This window comes from Gasterosteus aculeatus, chromosome 5, assembly GCF_964276395.1.
Source record: "Gasterosteus aculeatus chromosome 5, fGasAcu3.hap1.1, whole genome shotgun sequence".
In the NCBI taxonomy this organism is placed as follows: Eukaryota; Metazoa; Chordata; class Actinopteri; order Perciformes; family Gasterosteidae; genus Gasterosteus; species Gasterosteus aculeatus.
Window position 1 is genome coordinate 15,242,686 of NC_135692.1, and position 20,572 is coordinate 15,263,257.

The following is a 20,572-nucleotide window of genomic DNA, read 5'->3' on the forward strand; positions in this document are numbered from 1 at the left end:
GTCTCGTTCCCTCTTGAGCTCTGTGATTACACCGGATTTGTCCAACATCTAACAACGCAGACAGCCTCAGTGATTGAGGGTCGCACCTTGTGCTTGAAGTGAAGACTACAAAAAGAAAAGACATTTTCTTACACTGCCTTTGGTCAGGAGCTTGAAGTCCTGAAGTTGCGTGGAGGTCGCGTGTGTCCGTCTTTATGTCCTGTGAACCGCTGCTGTAAGCGACGGTAACAGTAAACACAGTGTGTCCACCAACAATGTGGCTCGGCAACACACGAGAAAAGCACACAGATTTATTTTATTTGAATCAAGGAGCAGCACCACTGCAACTGTAGGGACGTCAGTTCTGTGCATGAAAAAAACAGTAAGCTGTGCGGGAGGTTCGCAGAGCTGCAGTAACTTATTGTTAGTAAAGATTTCACTCCACAGGCGGGATGTTGGTAAATGTCACTGACAGCGACGCCATCTTGTGGACTTGTGATGTTTAAAATAGTGGGTGTTTATCGCCTGGCTTGGGAGCGACACGCATACACGCCGGGAAAACGTATTTTACTTTACTTCACTTTAGGAAAAAGCACAGACGTGAATGATTAAAGAGCCGTCATTGGTGTCACCAGCAGCACATGTTAGCTGCTAGTCAGAATAACAATAAGCTTCACCAATGAAACAGGAATAGTAAAGTAAAATCGTTTAACCTTTGAGTGCAATTCAATTTGAAAAAATCTTTTATTATAGGAACCTTTCGATATACAGGACGAATTGTAATGTAAACATGTGTGAAGTAGACTGACAAGTTATCAAAAATAGCTAAAAAATACGAATTTTGACACTGAGGGGTATTTCCACTACCATGAACATGCTTTGCTCCAAAGGTCACCCACATCTATGACAAACTGCACATTAAGAGACACAGAAATAAGATTTCGTTCCAAGGCGATAACCTGTTTTCATCAGTTCTGATGTAGTAGCACGTATCCAGGGCGGCAGGTAGAAAAGAATTCCCGCATTGAATCAACCAAACTGTTGCTTTTGTAAAGATTCATTATGAATTTGGTTGCCTGTATCTGGATGCACTGCCTGTGCATTGGATGGAAACATTGTTCTATAAGTCTATATGAACATCACCACTGATATATCAAAGCTATTAAAGCCTCCAGCGCCGATTCCTTCACTTCGTCCTCGGTCACACTGGACATTTTAGTGTATTGCAGGTCAAATATTGTCCTTTGAGGTAGGAGACAGACGTTCCTGGTCTGAGAAAGTGCAGATTCTTGCATATTCATGTGCCCGAAAAGGTGACACATAAATAAAGAATCCAAATATACAAAAATATATTATATTGTTTAACAAAAAACAATCATCGGCGAGACTTAGGATACCGTTAAGTCCTCCTCCACTTCATCCTCCTCCTGCACACTGGGCCTTCTATCACTACAATCTAAGGACAGTCCCATTTCTTTTTGCAGGGACTGAAGGCTGGCCTGGCTGATGTAGTACCTGATGTTCTGTGATGGCAGAAGCCTCTGGAGCTCCTCCATCTTACAGTTGGCCTGGAGAAGAAAGACGGAGAGAGGCGTCGTACAATATGCTTTTCACGTTTCTATGTGTTCTTCATGCGTCCTTCAAATGAATACATCACAGTCACCTCTTTGAAGTTGCCTTGCTGACAGTGGTGCTCCACCAGAAAACCAAATGCATCTCCGATCCGGACGGCGGGGTCCAACTCCGGCTCCTCCAGCAAGGATTCACACAAGCGCACGGCCTCGCCGGCATCCTCCGTGTACAACCTGCGCACAGACGCTCGCAGTCAACACAACCAGCGGAGCCTCCCGCCGGCAACGGAAAAGGACGAGAAGATAAGAGGGTCCCGTTCTCACCGGCGAGCGTGGACAAACTTCTTGACGAGTGTTACTCGACGCTTCAGGTCAGCGAGTCTTATTTCCTGTGGTCCAGTTGAGGAGTCCTTTGCTTTGGAGAGGCACTTGAAAGCCTCGGTCAGAGCATCTAAGGCCTTTTCGTAGTTCTGGTACTCGTCAATCTCCACCTTTACAATGGTGAACGATGGTTATTTGAAAGAAATTCCTCAAAGTTGCGACTATAAGCCAACACATATCAGCAGAAGGAATTTTCCATGTTAAAACCTAATCATTAATTTCCTTGTGTTGACATTTATCTTAAAGGACGGATCTAAATTTAACGTATTTCTCAAATTTCAAATTCATAACCCGACCATCAAGTACCAATATTAAACATCATGAAATGGCAGCATTTGTTGTGTGTACTGTTGCTGTACCTGTGCACAGGCTTCATAGAAGCCAGCCAGCAGGTCCGGTGCCTTTCCTTTAGTGTAGAATCCAATGATTGTCTTCAAGATCTCTGGATTTTTGCGCCAGTCCAGAGACTGGAGGTAGTTGGCGGCCATGATGAAGAGCTCCTTCTGACGACTGACGCTGGCGAAGAAGATGATTTTCTCTGTGTCGCCAGACTTGAGGAGCGCCCTCATGGCCTGGTGGAAAATAAGAATACGTATATTAAGGTGTAACATCACATATTGTCTTGCCCGTGCATGTGTGTGTGTGTTTCTGTTGGCAGACGGCATCATGAACAGAGATCTTCTCACACAGATGCCTGTAAGATATTCTAATCATGCAGACGATGTATATATATATATATATATACATAGCATGTACTACACACCACAGTATTACCTTCAGCTTGTTGCCCGCCTGTGTGTATTTCTTGGTGGCCAGGTGGTAGTTGCCCTGACGGATGCAGCAGTCCGCTATCCTCTCCAGCAGCTCCTTTCGGGCATCTTGCGACAGGTCTTTTGAATCCGTTACGATCATTCTCTCTGCCAGCTCCTCTGTGATGGTCAAGCTCTGGGTCACACACAACTCCAGGGCCTCGTGGTACTTTGTTCACGTACATACACAAAGGAAAAGAGTGACACACGTAAGTACCGATATTTCAACGCATGTTGTGATTAATTGCCACCAACTATCACCTTCTTGGCTGCTATCAGTAGCTCCACTGCCTTATCGTACTGGGAATGTGTGATGAAGAAGTCCGAGCAGCGTGCCAGCAGTGCTGGGTCAGACTGCTCATTCAGGTCCTCAGCAATCAATTGAAGTGCAGAGAACTGCTGGGTGGCAAAGGCCATCTCCAGAGCTTTGGAGACGTAGCCAGCCTGCAGAGGAGCAAGCAGCAAAACAATCAATGTACTGCTGTGACGACAAAAGACCCGTTCTTTTTAAGGTTTACATACAGCACCCTACTGCCCTCTTGTGGAGGGGTTTAGAATGCATCAACCTGAACACAAGCCAAGTCGCTCGGAAGAAAACACCCTGAGGGACCTTGTGATAGAGTGCCACAGCTCGGTCCATGTGGGTGCCTTTCTCCTCGTAGTAGCAGGCGGCCTCCATCATGTCCTCCGCGTTGCTGAGCAGCGCCAGGTTCATCAGCTGGTCGTCCAGACCCGTCTCCTGTTGGCGCACCACACACACCCAGAAGAGAAGACTAAAGGGCAGCGACGACCATGGAAGGACAAGCGGAGAAATTCAGAATGTATGGCTGTAGGTATTTGGGGGATTCACAGTGATTTGTCAATAAGAGCGGGCTCGGCGGGGAGCTTTACCTTACAGAGTCGTATGGCGTTGTTGTAGGCCTGGGCTCGTGTGTAGAAGTGCACGGCCTGTTTGATGTCATCGTGGCCCTCGTAGTGTCGTGCCAGGTGGTAGGACGCCGCCCTGTCGCCGGTGTCATTGGCTATCTCAGACGCCTGGTGTCGCAATTCAACCAAATCTGTATTATTACAAACAAGGCTCATAAAATGTGATAATTGTTACCAGCAATACAAAGCGAGTCACCTTCTGAATGTTGCCCATGTAGCAGTGGACTCGAACTAGAGAGAGGTAATCCTGGGCCCGTTCATAGAACGACATCGCTGAGTCCATGTCGGACTGGCTCTCCAGGTACTGGGCCCACCACTTGTAGATGTTCCTGGACCGACAAGATGAACGGACGGATGTTAAAATGTAACTTGGTGTCTGCGCGGTGCAGGAAAATGCTGTTTTTAAGCTGTGGACTTACTTGTCTTTCATTTTGTTAACGTAGATTTCTAGAGACGACGGGTCGTCCTGGAGCATTCTGGGCACTTCGACTCTGTGTGTGTCCGATTTCTCATAACTGCAACAACAAAACAGATGCGTGACGACTCAAATTAAAATCCACAGCATCCTCAACACCGGCCGACATCAGACTGTGTCTCACTATGCGATGGCCAGGGTCTTGTCGTCCATGGACTCCAGGTATTTGGCATAATTGTAATAGGTGGTGCGCAGATGGATGCGATCGTGGTTCTCCGCTGTTTCCAGAGCTCGCTGCCATTGGCCAGAAGCCTGGTAGAAAGTGTTCAGCAGGTCGTAGCGTTGACAGCACTTGTACAACTTGTCTGCATCTTCCTATTGGAGGACAGGATGGAAAGATAAATGCTGAAGGTCCTTTCTTTGGGCATAGAAGTAGAAGAGTGATTCTTTGGAAGGATTTTATATTTATCGGGAGTGAGGGGACGGCCTTTTCATTCTGATAATAAAGATACATGACTACAATACAATTACAATACATTACTAAATAAACAAATCATGTCTTCATCTGACAATTTCAAAATGCTTTATGGCCAAACAATGAACAATGAATGACACAGCCAACCAATCGATGATCAGCGAGGCGCCTCGCTTGGCGTCTCGCTGGCGTCCCTCGCGCTCTACTTGTTTGTCTCACCAGCATGCCGAGCTGAATGGCCAACATGGCCACTCGGGCTTCTGGCTCCGGCTCAGTCTCCGCCTCCTTCAGTGCTTTCGCTGCCCCGGCGTTTCCCATATTCCCCAGGCACACGCGTGCCACATCCAGCTGCCGGGTTTTCACACACATCCGTGCCATGTTTTCCCACACCGCTTTACTGCAGAGGAAAGGAGAAATGCCTCGTTTGCAACGGCCATGTGTTCTCACTGCATTGGTATTTTATTATTTCAGTGTGAAGGCAGCGCAGTTATTCACAGCACATGTATCGGGCTCGCGAGAAATGCCCACGAGGGATCTCCTGCACACAAGTGGAGGCAGCGAGAGGTTTGCTTTGCTACCTCTGTTTTTCGTTCTGTCTTTTTTTCTTTGTCCTGCTGACGTAAATCAGCCCCCCCCCCCCCCCCCAACACCCCTTTTGCTTTTGCAAATTTAGGATTCCACAGCCATCTGGTCGCTATTTGCGTCCGCCTCCCTCCTCCTCGCTTTAGCTGATACAGATGTGGGCTGTTTATTAAAGTTAGGCAACAGGAAATACCCCAAACCTTTAGGGGCCTCGGCATGAGCGGGAGAAAATGGAGGGAATGGAGAGCAGTGACCGTCTCTATATGGTCACAGAGCAAAAACCCACCCTGACAAGGAAAATGTGAGACGCTTGGACTGCGAGAGTTAGCGGCGCACAGGGCGGCGAGATCTAGAGAGACAGAAAAGGAAAGAGCAGAGAAGGAACGGGTCCACATTTGGCCCCTCTTGCCATCCTCTTTTCCTCTCAGGAAACACATCCTGTTGCTGGCCGACTGCGCCGGCCAATATGTTTATTGCACAGGAGAGAGGACTTTGGCGAACGCCCCCTGGGCCCCAGACAAAAGAATACACAACAGTGACGTCTGCGAGGGGGTCTTTGGGACATTCTCTCACACACAAACACACACACACACACACACACACACACACATTTAAAGTGATCATGAAGCAGGGAGCTGTCCGTCTGAAGCTTTCCACAGTTGGGAACTGATGTCTTGGATTATGACGAAAAAGCAACCCCCCCCAATATTTCAACTCTGACCTGAGGAATTTGCAGAGCATCAGTGTTTCGGGGGCGGGTGGGATAGACAGACAGGAGCAGAAGGGGGTGGTTTAAAGAACTTCTGCTTCAAGCCAGGCGGAGTGGGAGTTTCAAATTGAGAGGCCGTCTTGGTTGAGCCCCACTGACGAGTCGGCTCGCAGCAACGCCGCTGTGTTTTTTTGCATTTGCACTCCTCCGAAGGCAATGTGAAGTGCTGAAGGAAAAAAAGAGAAAGAGAACTACTGCCTTCACAGAGAATCCAGCTGCAGACACACACAGAAGTCAGAGCAGTGCCAGCAAGCAACGCACTGAAGTAGAAAGACTACGCGAAAACGCAAAAAAAGGGAAATAAAGCGTCTGAATCAGAATCAGTCCAGGAGCGAGATCAAAGAGTCAACCTGCAGCCAGCCGGAGCAAGTGGAATGGACCAAGGTACCAGTTGGATCGATCCCAGCGTACCCGCAGCGCTGTCTGAGGAGGAGGGCTGAGGATCGGCTGCAACAACAACCACCAGGTCCTGAATGAGGATGAATGGAGATGTTCTTTAGCTAAGCCTCAGGACAACACTCTCGCCGATTCCCCCTCAGTGTGAGCTGGGACGACACTCGCTAACAGCTGGAGGAGGCGGCGGCGGCGGCGGTGGTGGTGGTGGTGGTGGCGGAGGAGGTGGAGAGGAGCCAGGGGGCCCAGAGCGCCGCTGGTGCCGCTTCCCCGGACGAGAGGCCAGGGAGCGGGCAGGACGCTGCCGAGCATCGGGGGTCGTCGGGGGAGCGCGAGGGGGAGGTGGCGGGCGCCCGGCGCCGCATGGCCGTGCAGAGGCTCGTGGCGGCGGCGGTGGCAGTGGCCCTGCTGTCACTGGTCCTTAATAATGTGGCGGCCTTCACCCCCAGCTGGGTCCTGCAGGCCCTGGACGACGGACGCAAGAGGAGCGTGGGACTATGGAGGATGTGTCCCACGGGCGGGGACAAGGGCCGGGACGACGACCAGGCCGGGAAAAGAGGCCAGGGGCCACAGAGGCAGTGTGAAGGCCTGGGATGGGGCTCCGATTACGCCGGCTACCAAGAGTCCCGCAGCACGGTCAAACGTAAGTTTTTACGCTAGTTTGGAATTTAAGTGCAATAAACAAGCTATATATATATATATATATATATATATATATATATATATATAAAAAGAACGATATTAGTCATCTCTTTCTTGTTATCGGGTTGGTACATCCTGGATGTAACAGGTCTGGTAGGTCGAAGTAGTCGCAGAGGAATTTGACTGCGAGTCAGTGGAGAAACAGATGCACTTTTCAGGAGCTTCTGATTGGCCACAGATGTTAAAAAACCTCAAAGCAAATCACTCAACCGATTGGATGAACAATTATGTTGGACTAGAAGAATCTCGAAGCGATGCTTTAAGTCAAGGCCAGGGGATGTATTTTAGATTCCAGGCACAGTCAATGTTGTGCGGCTTCACTAAATTAAGCTCCATTGAGAAATTTCCATTCATGGATAAGTTGGAAAACACGGAAGGTCCAGTGCCAACTTTACTGGGCACAATGGGCAGTTCGACCGAGACGTGCCTCCCCATTCATGAAAAAACCAGGCACGTACTGTATTGCCCCATAAAAGATCAAGACCTCTGACTCTATCAATGCAATCTGATCACAGGAGCAGGAAAATGACAAAGCTCTTCTTCTGGTCCCTCAAGTGCAGTTTGACATGATGCGGGCGTGCAACCTGATGGCCACGGTGGCCTTGACCGCCGGTCAGCTGATCTTCCTCCTGGGCCTGATGGAGCTGCCCTTCATCACGCAGGAGTCACAGTGGTGGGAGGAGGCCATTGCTGCACTCTTCCAGCTAGCCAGTGAGTATCAGCGCTTCTGTCCTACTGTCTGACAAACAACTCGCACAAAACATCTCAAAGAGGGAAAACATTCAAACAAGGAGAAGGGCAGCGCACCTCTTGCTTTAAGTTTACTCAGTAAAAAAAAAACGGTATACAATATGTTTACTTTATGTCCAAATCATGATGAGGGTAAAATGTCACAGCGGCGTTTCTGATCGAGGTGCACAAAGTTCAAATAAACCAAATAAAACACCTGAGCACCCAGAGAAAATAGGTAGGGGGAAGCTGGGGGTCCTCAGGGTCACTTAGGGAAATAACTGTAATGCTGTCATGGCAACAAAGCCCCTTCACCGCACCCAGCACCCGTCCTGGCTGCTGAGGCCCGCACCCCCCCCCCCACGGTGAGGAATGGCGTGGTGCTCACTCAGCTGGTCGGCATCGCCATGGCGGAGCAGCTTGAAGGGGGTCTGGGTCTAATTTTAGCCCCAGTCCCAGAGCCCGCGGGCCAGAGCTGCAGTGGGCCGGCGAGCGACTGTCGGGCGCCAGGATATCCCTGCTCAGGACGAGGAAATGTCTGTGACTACCTGTTATGCAAACCCCAGAGCCGACGAAGGAAAACGAGGGTAGGGGGAATGGACGGGAAAGACAGTTTCAACGGGGGCTGCGTGTTTGCGTGTGCGCTGGCAGGAGGGATTGTGTGTGTTGTGTGATTGTGTGTTTTGCTGGAGAAAAGTCCCGCGGTGCACACAACACAGGGGTGGGAATCGCCTCTGTCTAGATAAGCCGTGCTGGCTTTAATGTCTGTGTATACAAAGCGGCAAACGAAGACTGTCCTCTTTGTCCCCGGTGGGGGACGAGGACTCTTATCTGAAGACCTTGGCGAGAGGAGCGAGACCCTCCCAGCGTTTACAGTATTTTCCGATATTAGAGGAGATCACTTGCCAAACGTCAGGAACCAGTGATCTCACCACAGCCTGATTAACAGAGACAATGGCCGAATAAACATCAATCACCATCACCTACATGCGTGCTAAACATTTTTAGCCCTTCTGATAATATGAAGACTGATCCCCACAAATGTCGGTGTCAGAAACAATAGGGACAAAGTCGATGAAGCAATACGCAGCACACGCGTATTTCACTGACGGCTAAAAATAGTGATGGAATCTTCCCATTTGATTGTCTTTTACCATATAAGGCCAACAAAGTTGCTGAGTCAGAAGATGACTAAAGGGATGCGTCAGTATAATACAACATCACACTAAAGCATTAAAAAAGAAGTGCCGCGTCATTGTCTTTATATATTTTTATACATTTAACCTTTATATCATTTGGGAGTTTTTATTGACTACAAGTAGGAATATAATTTTACTCATTTTTCAAAGGGCAAGTCTGACCTACTGTGGCTATTTTGAATATAGATCTGAAACAATTAGTGACTTATTCAATTAAGTCAATTGACAAAATAATCATTTGCGATTTGGAATGTTCTTACGTCTCAAGTCAAAGTATCGGCTCGGAGGTTAAACGAAAGATTTGGACAAATACATTTTTACCCTGGTGATTACGCTTATAAACTATTAGACACCCTCAATGCCTGTCGAAAATTTCCTGACGCTTAATCCCACAGATTCCAAAACACTCTCGCTTATGTACCAAATCTCATGGGAATCTGTTCAGTAGATTCAGTGGACGTGTTTCCTTCTAGACCAAAACAGACACCACTGTCTAGAAAATAACTGTCAGCTTTATCAATAATTAGTTAGTCATCTTAATAAGTAAAAACGGTCAGTGACTAATGCGCCCTTCCTACTGTAGAACCCCCCCACGGAGGGAGCGGACGGGCCTCCGCTCTGAACGAATGGAGATATTGTTAAGAATCACCGTCTTTCTCTGGAATGTTTTTATTTTAAGAAGGGCCAAAATTCTCATTTATTGCGAGACCGGCTGTGGAATAACAACATGCAGTTCCATTCAGTGGACACAGCAGAAGGCCCGTGTTGTTCATTTCCCTCCGGAATGCGTTTTCTGAATGGACACGGGCTCCGTGTCAAGAGTCACGGCAGCGGGTCGCGAGCGGGCGGCACATTAGCGTTTCTTTGGATTTCTGAGGAATTGCAACCGCGGGGCTTACGTCACATCTTGTTAAATCGGTCTGAGGAAGGAGTCTAACCTTTCCCAGAAACCTCAGGCTCGAGGAATTTGCGATCACAGAGGAGTGGCAACGGTCCGGGCAGGACCTCCAGGCACGCTGAGATCTTTAATCCAGCGTGTGTGTGTTTAAGGACAAACCAAGCCAACCAGCTAAATGAATCTTCAAGACCCGGCCTCGAGATAAGACTTCCTCTAACAGATCGTGTCAAATGTCCAGCGAATGCATCAACCTCGGGGCTTAGGGCGTGGAGAGGAGGGAAGGAAGGAAGGATGGAAAGAGGAAGAAGGGGAAGGAAGTCTGGGAGATAAGTCTCTGCCAGAAAAAGAGGTTCACACAGCGCACGCCGGCTGCAACCTGGACGGGAGACTATTCATTTAATGGATGTGGAGCCCAAGCGGTTGAAGGCGAACAGATTAAGCAGACACTTGCGCTCCTGTGCGTGCACGCAGTGATCCACACCCTCGTTAAAACGAGGACAGGCGTCTCACTGTAGACGTAGAGAAAGGAATACAAACGGTCTCCTCCCTCGGTGCCGCTGATTCCTTCAGGAAGCGGACTGATTCATATCCTACAGCGTGTACATCCATATTTCCAGTGATTCTTTTTTGGGTTTGTATTTATACTGCTGTGGACGGGGCAGGATATCAGACATGTATTATTGTTGGAGTAGTGAATCCAGACGATACTTGACTGAAGGACACTTGAAATGCGTTGGTGGTTGTGGGCTTTCATACTTCGGAAGAATGAGAAAAGGTCCGCGGAGACGGTGAATAACTTTCCACAGATATCGCTGATAAAACGAAGTTGGGATGAAAGGAACAGCATCGAATGGTGGGCTGTGGCTTTTTACCCTCGCATGCAAACAGGAGTTTTCCATTGCGGGACTCACTGTGAATCAAAGAAATCAGCAGATAAAAACATCTCAAAGGCTTTTCCGCACATATATTCACGCTCTGATATTTTTAAACCCTTGAGAACTTTGATCCTGAGATCTCAGAAGTTCTTCCCAGGGAGGAAGCAGATTTCCAAATTCAAAGGCCCCACACAGAGCTCCCGCTGAACTGTGGAACAAGGCTACAGGGATGGAAGTCTACATGAGGGATTTCAAAACGACACTTTGAGTTCACGACACACACACACACAAAAAAAAAAAAGTCAAAGAAAAGAAAATATTGTTCAGAACATTTTGTGTTCCGAGTGTCTGAGGAACCTTTTGGTCGCGTTGAATCTCACTGACCGAAGCCTTTTCTCTTGTTTCCCCCCCGTGCAGGTTTCGTGCTGGTGATCGGACTGGTGACCTTCTACCGGATCGGGCCCTACACGCACCTGTCCTACTCCTGCTACTTGGACATCGCGGCCTGCCTGCTGGCCACGTTGGCCGCGGCGATGCTCATCTGGAACATTCTACATCGCCGCGATGACTGTCTCGCGCCTCGAGTCATCATCATCAGCCGCTCGCTGGCGTCCCCTTTCCACCCGCGCCTAGACAACGACTACGTGGAGTCGCCTTGTTGAGCCACGTGACTCCGAGCAGATGACTGTGGCTCTGCAACAGCTGGACTAACAGTTGTAAAACGTTGTCACAACTTCTCCCCACATAGTGCCGTCGGAACTATAACGCTTCACAAGTCAAATTGATGTATAAATCAACCCCAAGCTACCAAACGTATTGTAAAAACGTATCGGGATTCACTTATTCATGCTCGGGTGAGCTCATTTATGGCTAATTATGAAATTTAGACACGAAACGATCAAGCTGGAACTTGAACAGTTTTCTTATATGTGCACTTATTAAATGGCCTTCTGCATAATCAGAAATTATGAGAGATGTTGAAAATGTAATACCAGAATACCTCATATGTGTTTGCATCCCTTTAAAGCTTGTTACACGTTGAGTACATATTATTACTAGTGATATATGGTGCAAGTAAATGAGTAAACCAACAAGGTAAAAGCAGAAGAGCATGTGGAACCTTGTGAGTGGGCAGATCCCAAATCAGTGCCAATATTTAATGTCTAAAAAAAAGGTTAATGAGAGATGATATATCAAATAAATAAGAACCTACTGAAATGAGGAAATATTCTCACTGTCTCTGAATGCGTCTTTATCACATTCACACATTTTCTCCTAAAGACGTAAAAACACAAATGAATTGCAAATGAATGTGTGGGAGCGATTTTGCATGTTTTTAAAGTGGTATTTGTTAAATTACTGCTAACAAAGTGTACTGTATTTTAAAATGACGTGCAGATTTCAAAAATCACTTTTGATGCTTTCCTTCCATAATTCTGCTCGCTTATGGTACATACTGTATTCTAAAATGAATATAAGGATAATGCTATAACTAGTAATAGTATTATCGTTACCATTTCATACTTGTTCAAAGAACTTCAGGCTATCAGTGGGTCACACATGGGGGCAAATTTAAATAATAATATATCGTATAAATTCAATAAATCTCTTGGTAACTACTCAAACAGAAAGGTGGTTGTTATTGTTGTTTTGGTGTCCAACACCACACCGGACAAATGACATACTTGAACAAATAATTACATGTTTGACATTAAAAAGAATCCGACCACCTGTGATATTCTTAACTTAAGGTTGACTTACTTACTTACTTTGTGGCGCTTTTGACCAAACGTCCTTTTTCAGAGTTCAGAAAGTGTTATCAGCTTAAGTAAGAACAGTAGAAGTCCACATGCATCCTCATATTGTATATAGCACACACTATATATGTATAATATATATGTATATAATTATATTGATATAAAAATATGTATATATATATATATATATATATATATATATAGACACACTGTGTACACTGGTTTTTCCCGTTATTGAGCACTAGCTGTTATTAGTCCACTGGTAGAAACATTTTAAATTCCAGTACCATCATTGAAAAACTGATCCAAACCTGCCGGGTCCTATAACAAATAAACTGAGAGCACGAGGGTCACATGTGCCTCAGCCAACTGGGACGACTACAACCTGAGCGTGGACACTTCCTCGGGTGTTTTAGTTCCTGATGCAAAGGGCGGAGTTTTGCTTTGAAACAGCGATTGCCGAGGCCAAAAGACAGTCGCTTGCCTTCATGTGGCAGATAACCCTGCAGCATGTCACCAAAAGTCAGGGACGACGTGAATGAGAGGAAGTAGCACAGTCTGGACCGACTCGAGACATTCCAACCTATCTGACATGGGAGACGGGGGCACTTTCATGCTGAGATTATGTGTTTTGGATGAGGTGAATTATTACTTTAACATTTCTTCTACTTGATTGGTTAGATGAAACAGAATCGAAACCAATGTCAAACCAACGTCAATATAAAGAGCTGCAGCAGAACAGTCCCAGAAGAGAAGGTACAGGTTTACGCAGCAGGAAACGCATATCCCTGTGGCTGGAGATATGCGTGAATCAAACACAATGCTGACCTTTTTTTATAAAGACACGGCAGTAAAAATAGGCACCAATGAGGAACTCGGTAAATCTGTCATCACGCCTATTAAACTCTCTGGAATATCCGGCCAGTGTCATATGCTATTTTCTCATTTTCTTTTAATGCCATTTACCCATTTGTTTTCTGTGTGCACTTCCAAATCAACACCACAGCAGAATCCAGGCCCTGTGCCCCGAATCACGTATTCTGCTGAAGATAACATCAAATCTGGTCTGAAATCACATACGTTTCCCCAACACACACAGGAACAGACACGCACATCCTTTTAGTGACCTGATTCGATGTTTGCAAGAATGGGAAGGGCACTCCTTCTGCACCGAGCTGGCGAGGGAGACCAAATGTGTGTGTGTGTGTGTGTGTGTGTGTGTGTGTGTGTGTGTGTTTAGAAAAGTACATCCCCTCTGAACACACCCGTACAGCGACAGAAACAGTCGCAGAGCATGTACACATTCTGCCCTAGGAAGGACTGAAAAAGTCCTTAATCATGTCCTGTGTTTAAACTATTGTTGTTGAATAAAGGTTATTCTCATTTAACTGTAGCATCAAGATGTGATACACTGCCGTTTAGTTTGCGTTTTATGTATGTTTAGGTTTTCTTATATACTTATATACTGTGGAATTATACAGTATTTAAAATGTTGTGCACGTTTTAAATTTAACTTTTCAAACCTCAAATTCAGTGTAGTATTTCCTTTATGAGCAGGGCCTGCTTTGTTTGTATATCTTTGGGATGACAAAATATATATATATATATATACTAAATAAGTATATATACACTAAATAAGCAGTGTTAAACCTTGATCCTCTGTCACCCTTAAAGAGAGTACATTCAAATTAAGGTTACAAAACTATTGTATGTAGTTTTCCTCCGTGTTGACCTGAAGGGTCGGAGGTGTTGAATGAACATGGGGGCCTTGGAAAAGCAAGAGGCAACAATGCCACGTTCTCAATGGAAGTCAGAAGCAGTACGTTCCGGCTCCCCTGCTGCTGAGCATTCAGAGAAGAGTCGAGGTTCAAGCAACAATGCTGTTCATGTGGCCTCTGCTCAGCCTTTGAACAGAATAGGGCTGCTGGCAGAAGAGGTTATATTCTTACCAGCCTTATTAAGAGGCCTTACCTCTTGATGAGCTTGATAGACTTGAAGGCTTCGTCCATGTCGCCGATTGTCAGGTAAAAGCTGAAGTTGAGCATGGCGTCGCGAGTTGCCTTGTCACAGTCCTCCAGGCCCACAAAGTCTCTAAGAGGCCGCCTGGACACCATGTGGGAGGACTGGGCGGCCGAACCCACCGGCGGCTGGGTCTGCTCTGACGGCGCTGATGGCGCGGCTGAACTCTCTGCTGGGTCTCGCTCACCGGGCTGAGGACGCACCGGGTGGGAAAAACGTGGTGTTAAGATTTGGTAAGCGGGCGATTCAAGTAAATAAACGGAGCAAGTTGTGAAGACCTCGCTTCAAGTTGTTTTGGTGATAATCATCATACGGATGATTATCAGTAAAACAACCGATGGAGGGGTCAGGAGGGAGAGCGAACCAAACAACAACAAATCTATTGATCGACACACGGTGGATGGAAACTGGACAAAGCAAAGTGACATCTGCATCGCACTTGTGCGGCTGATCTTGGATAGCGTGCCGCACAACTACAGTTATTGGGAATCCAAAATACATGAGCTCAGTGACTAGACTGTAAGGGACAGACACTTACTTCTGGTCGAAAGACACCCCCCCTCCGAAATAACAGCTTGGGGCGTGTAAGACCAAACACACATGTGTGAGAATATTGATGGTGCAAACAAGGACTACGTTGAAGACAAGCCAGTGTAAAGCCAGGTTTCCAGCCGCTGCAGGAGAACTCCCGTCCACTGAGCAGCACAAAGAGCTCTCGTTCCTCACCTTGCAGCTGAAATAATAGTAGGGCACATCCAAGGCGAGGAGTGCTTGCAGGCCCGAAGGTTTAGGGTAGCAGTCCTGCAGGAGGAGGCCATGGTCCTGAGTGCAGAAGAGCGTCACTACCGACACGTCCGTCTGAGCAGGAGGGAGGCAAGAGACAGTCAAACAACCTCAAATGTACTTTGCATACTTTCCCATTTAATCATCTACAAATGCGCAAACATACAGCTTTGCTTCTACTTATTTTTAGCACTACTGGACCTGATGACCTATCTCGAGGTTTACCGTATGGAGGAAACTTGACGGCGAGGATTCTGAGCCAATCGGCACAGTCTCACAGACAAAGAGACGAGGTTCACTCTCATCCCAGACGTGAGACACGGGGCAGCGGCCGCTGAGCTCTGTGGCCTGAATCTGCTTCCTGGAACACAGAGCAGTCAGGTGCAGTTTCAGAGGACCAGGAGGAGGAGACGCAACACGGAAGGAGTCCAAATTCAGTCCAAGGCCACAATCGCTACCTTTCACTGTCCTCGGGCTGAAAGATACCGCTGGACGGTCGGCCAGCGAAGAAGTCAAAGTGCGTCACAGTGTCCATCTCAACGTCATAAAAGTACACTTTGTGATCCGGTCGCCCATTAACCTAAAAACGAAGAGTCATAAACAGAAAACATTCACATGAAATGGTCCCGTTTTAAGACCGTGAATGAGTGAATATAAGTATCGTCTCTCAAGAACACATATAGAAGGAAACTTGTTTGTTGTTTGTTGGCCATTCACCTGGGAGATTAGGATGCTGACTTGGCTGCCGTTGGCGTTACATTTGACGGACTTCAGGGCCCCCAAATTAGAAATCCGTTCAGCCAAGTTCTTTGCACTGCAGTGAGCTTTGGCATCTCTATAAAGACACAAAGTAAGATTGGCATTGTTGGACAAGAAACGTAGTGTTATCCTAGAAGTATGAACAATACATGGAAGTCAACTTGTTTTCTTTTCCCTGGTTCTCTTATCAAAGGATACGAGAACTGAAGGGATACCAACATCCTCATTAACGTCACGCACCTTCGGGAGAGGTCAAACACTCTGATGTGCGCTGCGTCTGTGCCCACCACCAGGTAAGACTGACACACACTGAGTAGAACCGGATTGCCCTCTGCCTTGGAAAAGGTCAGCAGCTGCTTCACGGTGCCCTGAAGAAGAGCGGAAGCAAGACTCATTTATAAGTGTGCGTTTAGAAAACGGAGGACCCTCTCTGTGCTTGGTGAACACTGGACAGTAAGTTGACGGGTGGCCGACCTGTGGCGTGCGAATCTGAACCCGGTTGGGTTCCACCGTGTAGAGGTTCTCGTCGTGTGCAGCTACGACAGAAGAGTCACAAGGAAACGATCCTGGGCAATCAGCGAGGGAGGAGGGGGCAAAAAGAGAAAGGCACAAGTTCACAAAGGAAGGAGCAGAGCAGATCCTAAAAAGTCACATATGTAGAATGTTGTTTGTTCTGCTCAGTTGCTTCCAGGCGTGTACCTGTATTGCGAAGAACAGCGCCTGAGAGCTCGTACACGGTGACCTGCTTGCCACTCCAGACCGTCACTGAGTCCTGTTGCCATGACAACGCACATCCAGTTACGTTACAGTTAAGTATTTCTAGCCGTTATAGAGGCCATCATTGTCTTCTTTTAAAGGTCCAAAGTGTAGCGGAGAGTTTAAACTATGGTGGCCAATGCAAAAACACACAAGGAGCCAGTGTTTAGTTTATTTATTCAAAGCTATAGTATAAATACGACGGGGCAACGTAGCAGACTCCATGAAGATTATTATGTATGCAGATATATATGGCTACAACACGGTATGTAACCAATACTCAACTATGGCTTATTTGCAAGTGATTATACACAAAAGATAACATACATGTATCATATAATTACATTACATTTAGGCCAATATATCCCCATAACCCCTTCACTCTGCAGTACAGAGACTTACCTTAGTGACACACACTCCCTTGACATGCATGTCAGCCTGCAGGGCCAGGTGCTCTCCTGAGGTGAACATAGTGATGCTCAGCTGGGTGGGGGTGAGCTGCAGGGCCGCCACCTGCTGGCTGAAATGGGCTGACATCACATGCTCGCACAGAATCCGCACCGTGTTGGAATTGTTGGCCGCCAGCAGATTCAAGCTCGAGCCCCACTGAAATGGAGGGTCTGAGTCAACTTCAATCTATACATACACATAATAACTTAAATAATAATAACATTCGGTTACAAAATGCTCCTCCGTACAGTACCTGCAGCTGAATGACATTTCCGTCTACCTCCGTGGGTGTCTGCAGCTGCCACTGGGCCTTGGCATCACTTCTGCTGGCGCTCGGCTGCACCACCATCTTCCACATCGCTATGCGGCCGTGGCTGGTGCCAGCTGCCAAGATCTCTGGGGTGGCCAAAAACACAATTCTATGCGTTCAATGAGTCATGTAACGTGTATTGACGTAATCTAGGGGATGTATGTGTGTTATGAATCAATTTGTTTGAGCATATGATGAAATTAAACATCTAGGAACTACGGATGCACGGATGGATGTGATGAAATTATTTGGCTTTGTACTTCCAAAGCCAAGCCACTACCTTTTGCTGCACAATAAGCAACGCAGTTGATCATCTCTCCTTTCTCAAACCCCAGATTCTCGTTGAGGGACAAAACATAGTTGTCGTCTCCGTCCAGGTCCCACAGCCTGATAAATGACAGATAATAAAGTTCACAATTGGAATGTAAAGTATGTGTGCACAAACAGTATGTGTGCACTGACCTGACGACCTGTTCCCCCGTTGCTGTGATAAGGAGGCCGGTGTCCGTCCAGAAAAGGTCCACGTTCTTCCCAGTCTTGCTGCTCAACTTCACCTACCATGAAAAGCATAGCTTACTAAAGAAACTGACCTTAAGAAAGAAGAAAATCTAATTGTTAGAGATGTTTGAATACCTTCATGAATTCCTGAGCTCCTCCCTCAGGTCCAAGAGTGTACTGTGACAACATCAGGGTGTCTGTGATCACGGCGAGCACCTCGCGTTTGTCAAGGTAGAGCAGTTTCTTGATTGCTCCCTCCACACTGAGAAGGGTGCTTGTCTTACAATGCTCATCCACACTGTGGACTTTACCTACATACAAGGTGCACAGGGTTAGAGATTGCAAGTGTATTGTAAATAACACAAAGCACTCAAAGCATGACATTATCAACATTTTGTTATGTATTTAAAAACAACTTAAATTAAAGTGCAGTAGTTTTAATAATAATATGTTTTTAACTGAAATGCAACGAATGGCTCAGCTGGAGAACAGTTCTACAGGTGCCGATCACTAATGGAGATTGTAAAAGTCTTGAGCTACACAAAATATATACAAACATTAAAAATACTTACTCTGGTATAATGATATATAAAAACAGCAATATACTTAATATGCTGCACACAACAAAAATAGACTCTCACCATCTGTGCAGCTGACGTAGAATGCAAGTCCATCTTGTGGGCCCATCTTCAGAGGTGCTCCCTTCCAACTGAACATGTCCAAAGCACTCTCATCCCCACTAACTGATGCACGAGCCAGCATCGCCACGTCGCTGTAACATGAGTTGGGTTTGACTATCAGCATGCAGCATTTAGATCAAGAAGGCCATTTTTAATCATCTCTATCTGGAGAGAAGAATAACTAGCTCTCCGCATTGCATCCTGTTTGCTTACTCCCCAGGCGAGGCCGGTCTGAAGATGCAGCAAGTAAGAGGTTTGGAGTACTCGTGCTTCACAAGATGGTTTCCTTGAAGTCTCCCTCTCGCATCTACCTTCCAGACTGCTAGCGCTCCGGCCTGTAATAAAATAATGTAAATCTAAAGTTTAAGTTTAGTTTTTCATGTCATGTTGGCTAATCAGACCCTGATCCAGTTTCAGAAAAATGTATGTTTATAATTTCTTAAAAACAGTCCCAGGATACCATGAAAGCATCAGTATGTTGATATGACATGTAAAGGAGTACCTGTGCGTAGTCACTGCAATGCACCCACCTGATCGCCAGTTACTAAGCGGCTGCCAGAGCTGCTCCACTCCAGCAGTGTGATGCAGGCAGAATGTGTGCTGGGAAGGACCGTCTGATCTCCGGAGGGGTGTGTCAGCAGCACTACCGCTCCATCCTCCCAGCCCAGCGCCAACACTGGCTTTACGGGATGCCAGCGCAGCGCTGTGGGCAGGTGAGGACGTTCTAAATGGCAGCTATCCACTGACTCTCCCTGCATACAAACAGCAATAAAGTACACAAACTTTGTCTGGTATGATGTCATTTAGAATATCCACAGACGCTGGATGTTGGTGTATTTCTCTCCGTGTCAATGATCATAGGGGAATCCTCGTGTTTACCTGCTGCAGGTAGAGGTCTACATTGCCTCCAGTGGTGGAGCTGCTTGAGGCCACAGCCAGTACAGGAAGAGCTGAGTGCCAGGTCACCTGAGAGGGCACGTTAGTGCTGTCAGGGGCCTCGATACGGTGGTCAAAATACACCGCCATGTCCCCACTGCTCCTCTCTGAATAGGAAAGAAAAAAATGGAGATTGATGCCGGGTGGAACTTTCAATACTGTTAGTCAGGTTGTATTGGATCAGAGTTCACTGTTCTTTTTTGTTTTTGTACAACCTAATATTGGTATAATATGGGTATTTTGTGATTTTTTTTTAAAAGCACGGTCACTTATCACTAGTTAAGTCTTGAACGTACCCTTAAATAGCATCTATTGGTTCCGAATTTAGAGTTTCACTGTACACATGTAACGTTGACGGTAACGTCAGTTGATTTAGTAGTCAGGGTTATATTACCGTGAGTACAGGTAAACGTCCCACACGGTATCTTCACTACGAATACGCCTAAACAGAGAGTACTAGCAGCTGCCATTCACGTTAGTACCACCAGGCAACGAATGATTTAGTTAGCTTTAATGTTAGCTGCTAGCATTAGCTAAGCTATCCAAAGTTAGCATCCATTGCTAGCTCCCGCTACTGTAGAAGTTAAGCGCTCTGTTACATCCGGTGCGGACAAACCTCGCGTTCGCTTTCTTCGGGTTAATGTCAGAGTGATTCCTCGATCCGTAAATAACCTAAAACATACACCTTTAGCTACTTCTAACGTTAGTGTTGTTTAGCCTCCAGGGTGAGTAAGAAGCGTCTCCTCCAGTTGCCCCTGACAACCCGGAAGGCGGGGCAGGAGGAGGAGCCACGGAAAACAACGAAAACACCCGAGTGGTGGAAGGTCGCGTGGAAATTACTTGTTTTATCGCAACAAACTCTCATCTGATGACCTTCAGTTTATTGTACGATGATTCAAATGAATTAAACAAACTGAAAC

The 20,572-nt window shown here is 46.6% G+C and overlaps 2 protein-coding genes across 2 annotated transcripts; one reads left to right on the plus strand and one right to left on the minus strand.

The window, feature by feature from the left end:
• Positions 1 to 704: 704 nt before the first annotated feature.
• On the minus strand, positions 705 to 20,431 carry ift140 (intraflagellar transport 140 homolog (Chlamydomonas)). The gene is made up of 30 exons (XM_040176690.2): positions 20,269 to 20,431; positions 19,596 to 19,759; positions 19,247 to 19,468; positions 18,930 to 19,051; positions 18,678 to 18,808; positions 18,172 to 18,347; positions 18,001 to 18,092; positions 17,819 to 17,925; positions 17,482 to 17,624; positions 17,181 to 17,384; positions 16,722 to 16,794; positions 16,497 to 16,588; positions 16,263 to 16,390; positions 15,981 to 16,098; positions 15,722 to 15,843; positions 15,489 to 15,624; positions 15,207 to 15,338; positions 14,433 to 14,671; positions 4,777 to 4,954; positions 4,267 to 4,457; positions 4,087 to 4,182; positions 3,864 to 3,996; positions 3,632 to 3,775; positions 3,351 to 3,479; positions 3,002 to 3,184; positions 2,706 to 2,909; positions 2,291 to 2,503; positions 1,875 to 2,041; positions 1,643 to 1,784; positions 705 to 1,547 (listed from the first exon to the last, which is right to left on the minus strand). The coding sequence occupies exons 2-30, from the start codon at positions 19,740 to 19,742 to the stop codon at positions 1,368 to 1,370; spliced, it is 4,344 nt and encodes a 1,447-aa protein (XP_040032624.2). The 5' UTR covers positions 19,743 to 19,759; positions 20,269 to 20,431; the 3' UTR covers positions 705 to 1,367.
• On the plus strand, positions 5,698 to 11,935 carry tmem204 (transmembrane protein 204). The gene is made up of 3 exons (XM_040176693.2): positions 5,698 to 6,944; positions 7,559 to 7,714; positions 11,122 to 11,935. Exons 1-3 carry the CDS (start codon positions 6,665 to 6,667, stop codon positions 11,364 to 11,366), a joined length of 681 nt encoding a protein of 226 aa, XP_040032627.2. The 5' UTR covers positions 5,698 to 6,664; the 3' UTR covers positions 11,367 to 11,935.
• Positions 20,432 to 20,572: the final 141 nt, after the last annotated feature.

Bases quoted from the DNA above. Each gene is read 5' to 3' on its own strand.
- tmem204 (XM_040176693.2), top strand. From the start codon at position 6,665: ATGGCCGTGCAGAGGCTCGTGGCGGCGGCGGTGGCAGTGGCCCTGCTG. The intron at 6,945-7,558 runs GTAAGTTTTTAC...TGGTCCCTCAAG, and splicing joins GTCCCGCAGCACGGTCAAAC to TGCAGTTTGACATGATGCGG. The intron at 7,715-11,121 runs GTGAGTATCAGC...CCCCCCGTGCAG, and splicing joins TGCACTCTTCCAGCTAGCCA to GTTTCGTGCTGGTGATCGGA.
- ift140 (XM_040176690.2), bottom strand. From the start codon at position 19,742: ATGGCGGTGTATTTTGACCACCGTATCGAGGCCCCTGACAGCACTAAC. The intron at 19,052-19,246 runs GTGGGTGCATTG...ATTTTATTACAG, and splicing joins GCTTAGTAACTGGCGATCAG to GCCGGAGCGCTAGCAGTCTG. The intron at 2,042-2,290 runs GTACAGCAACAG...ACCATTGTAAAG, and splicing joins TCTATGAAGCCTGTGCACAG to GTGGAGATTGACGAGTACCA.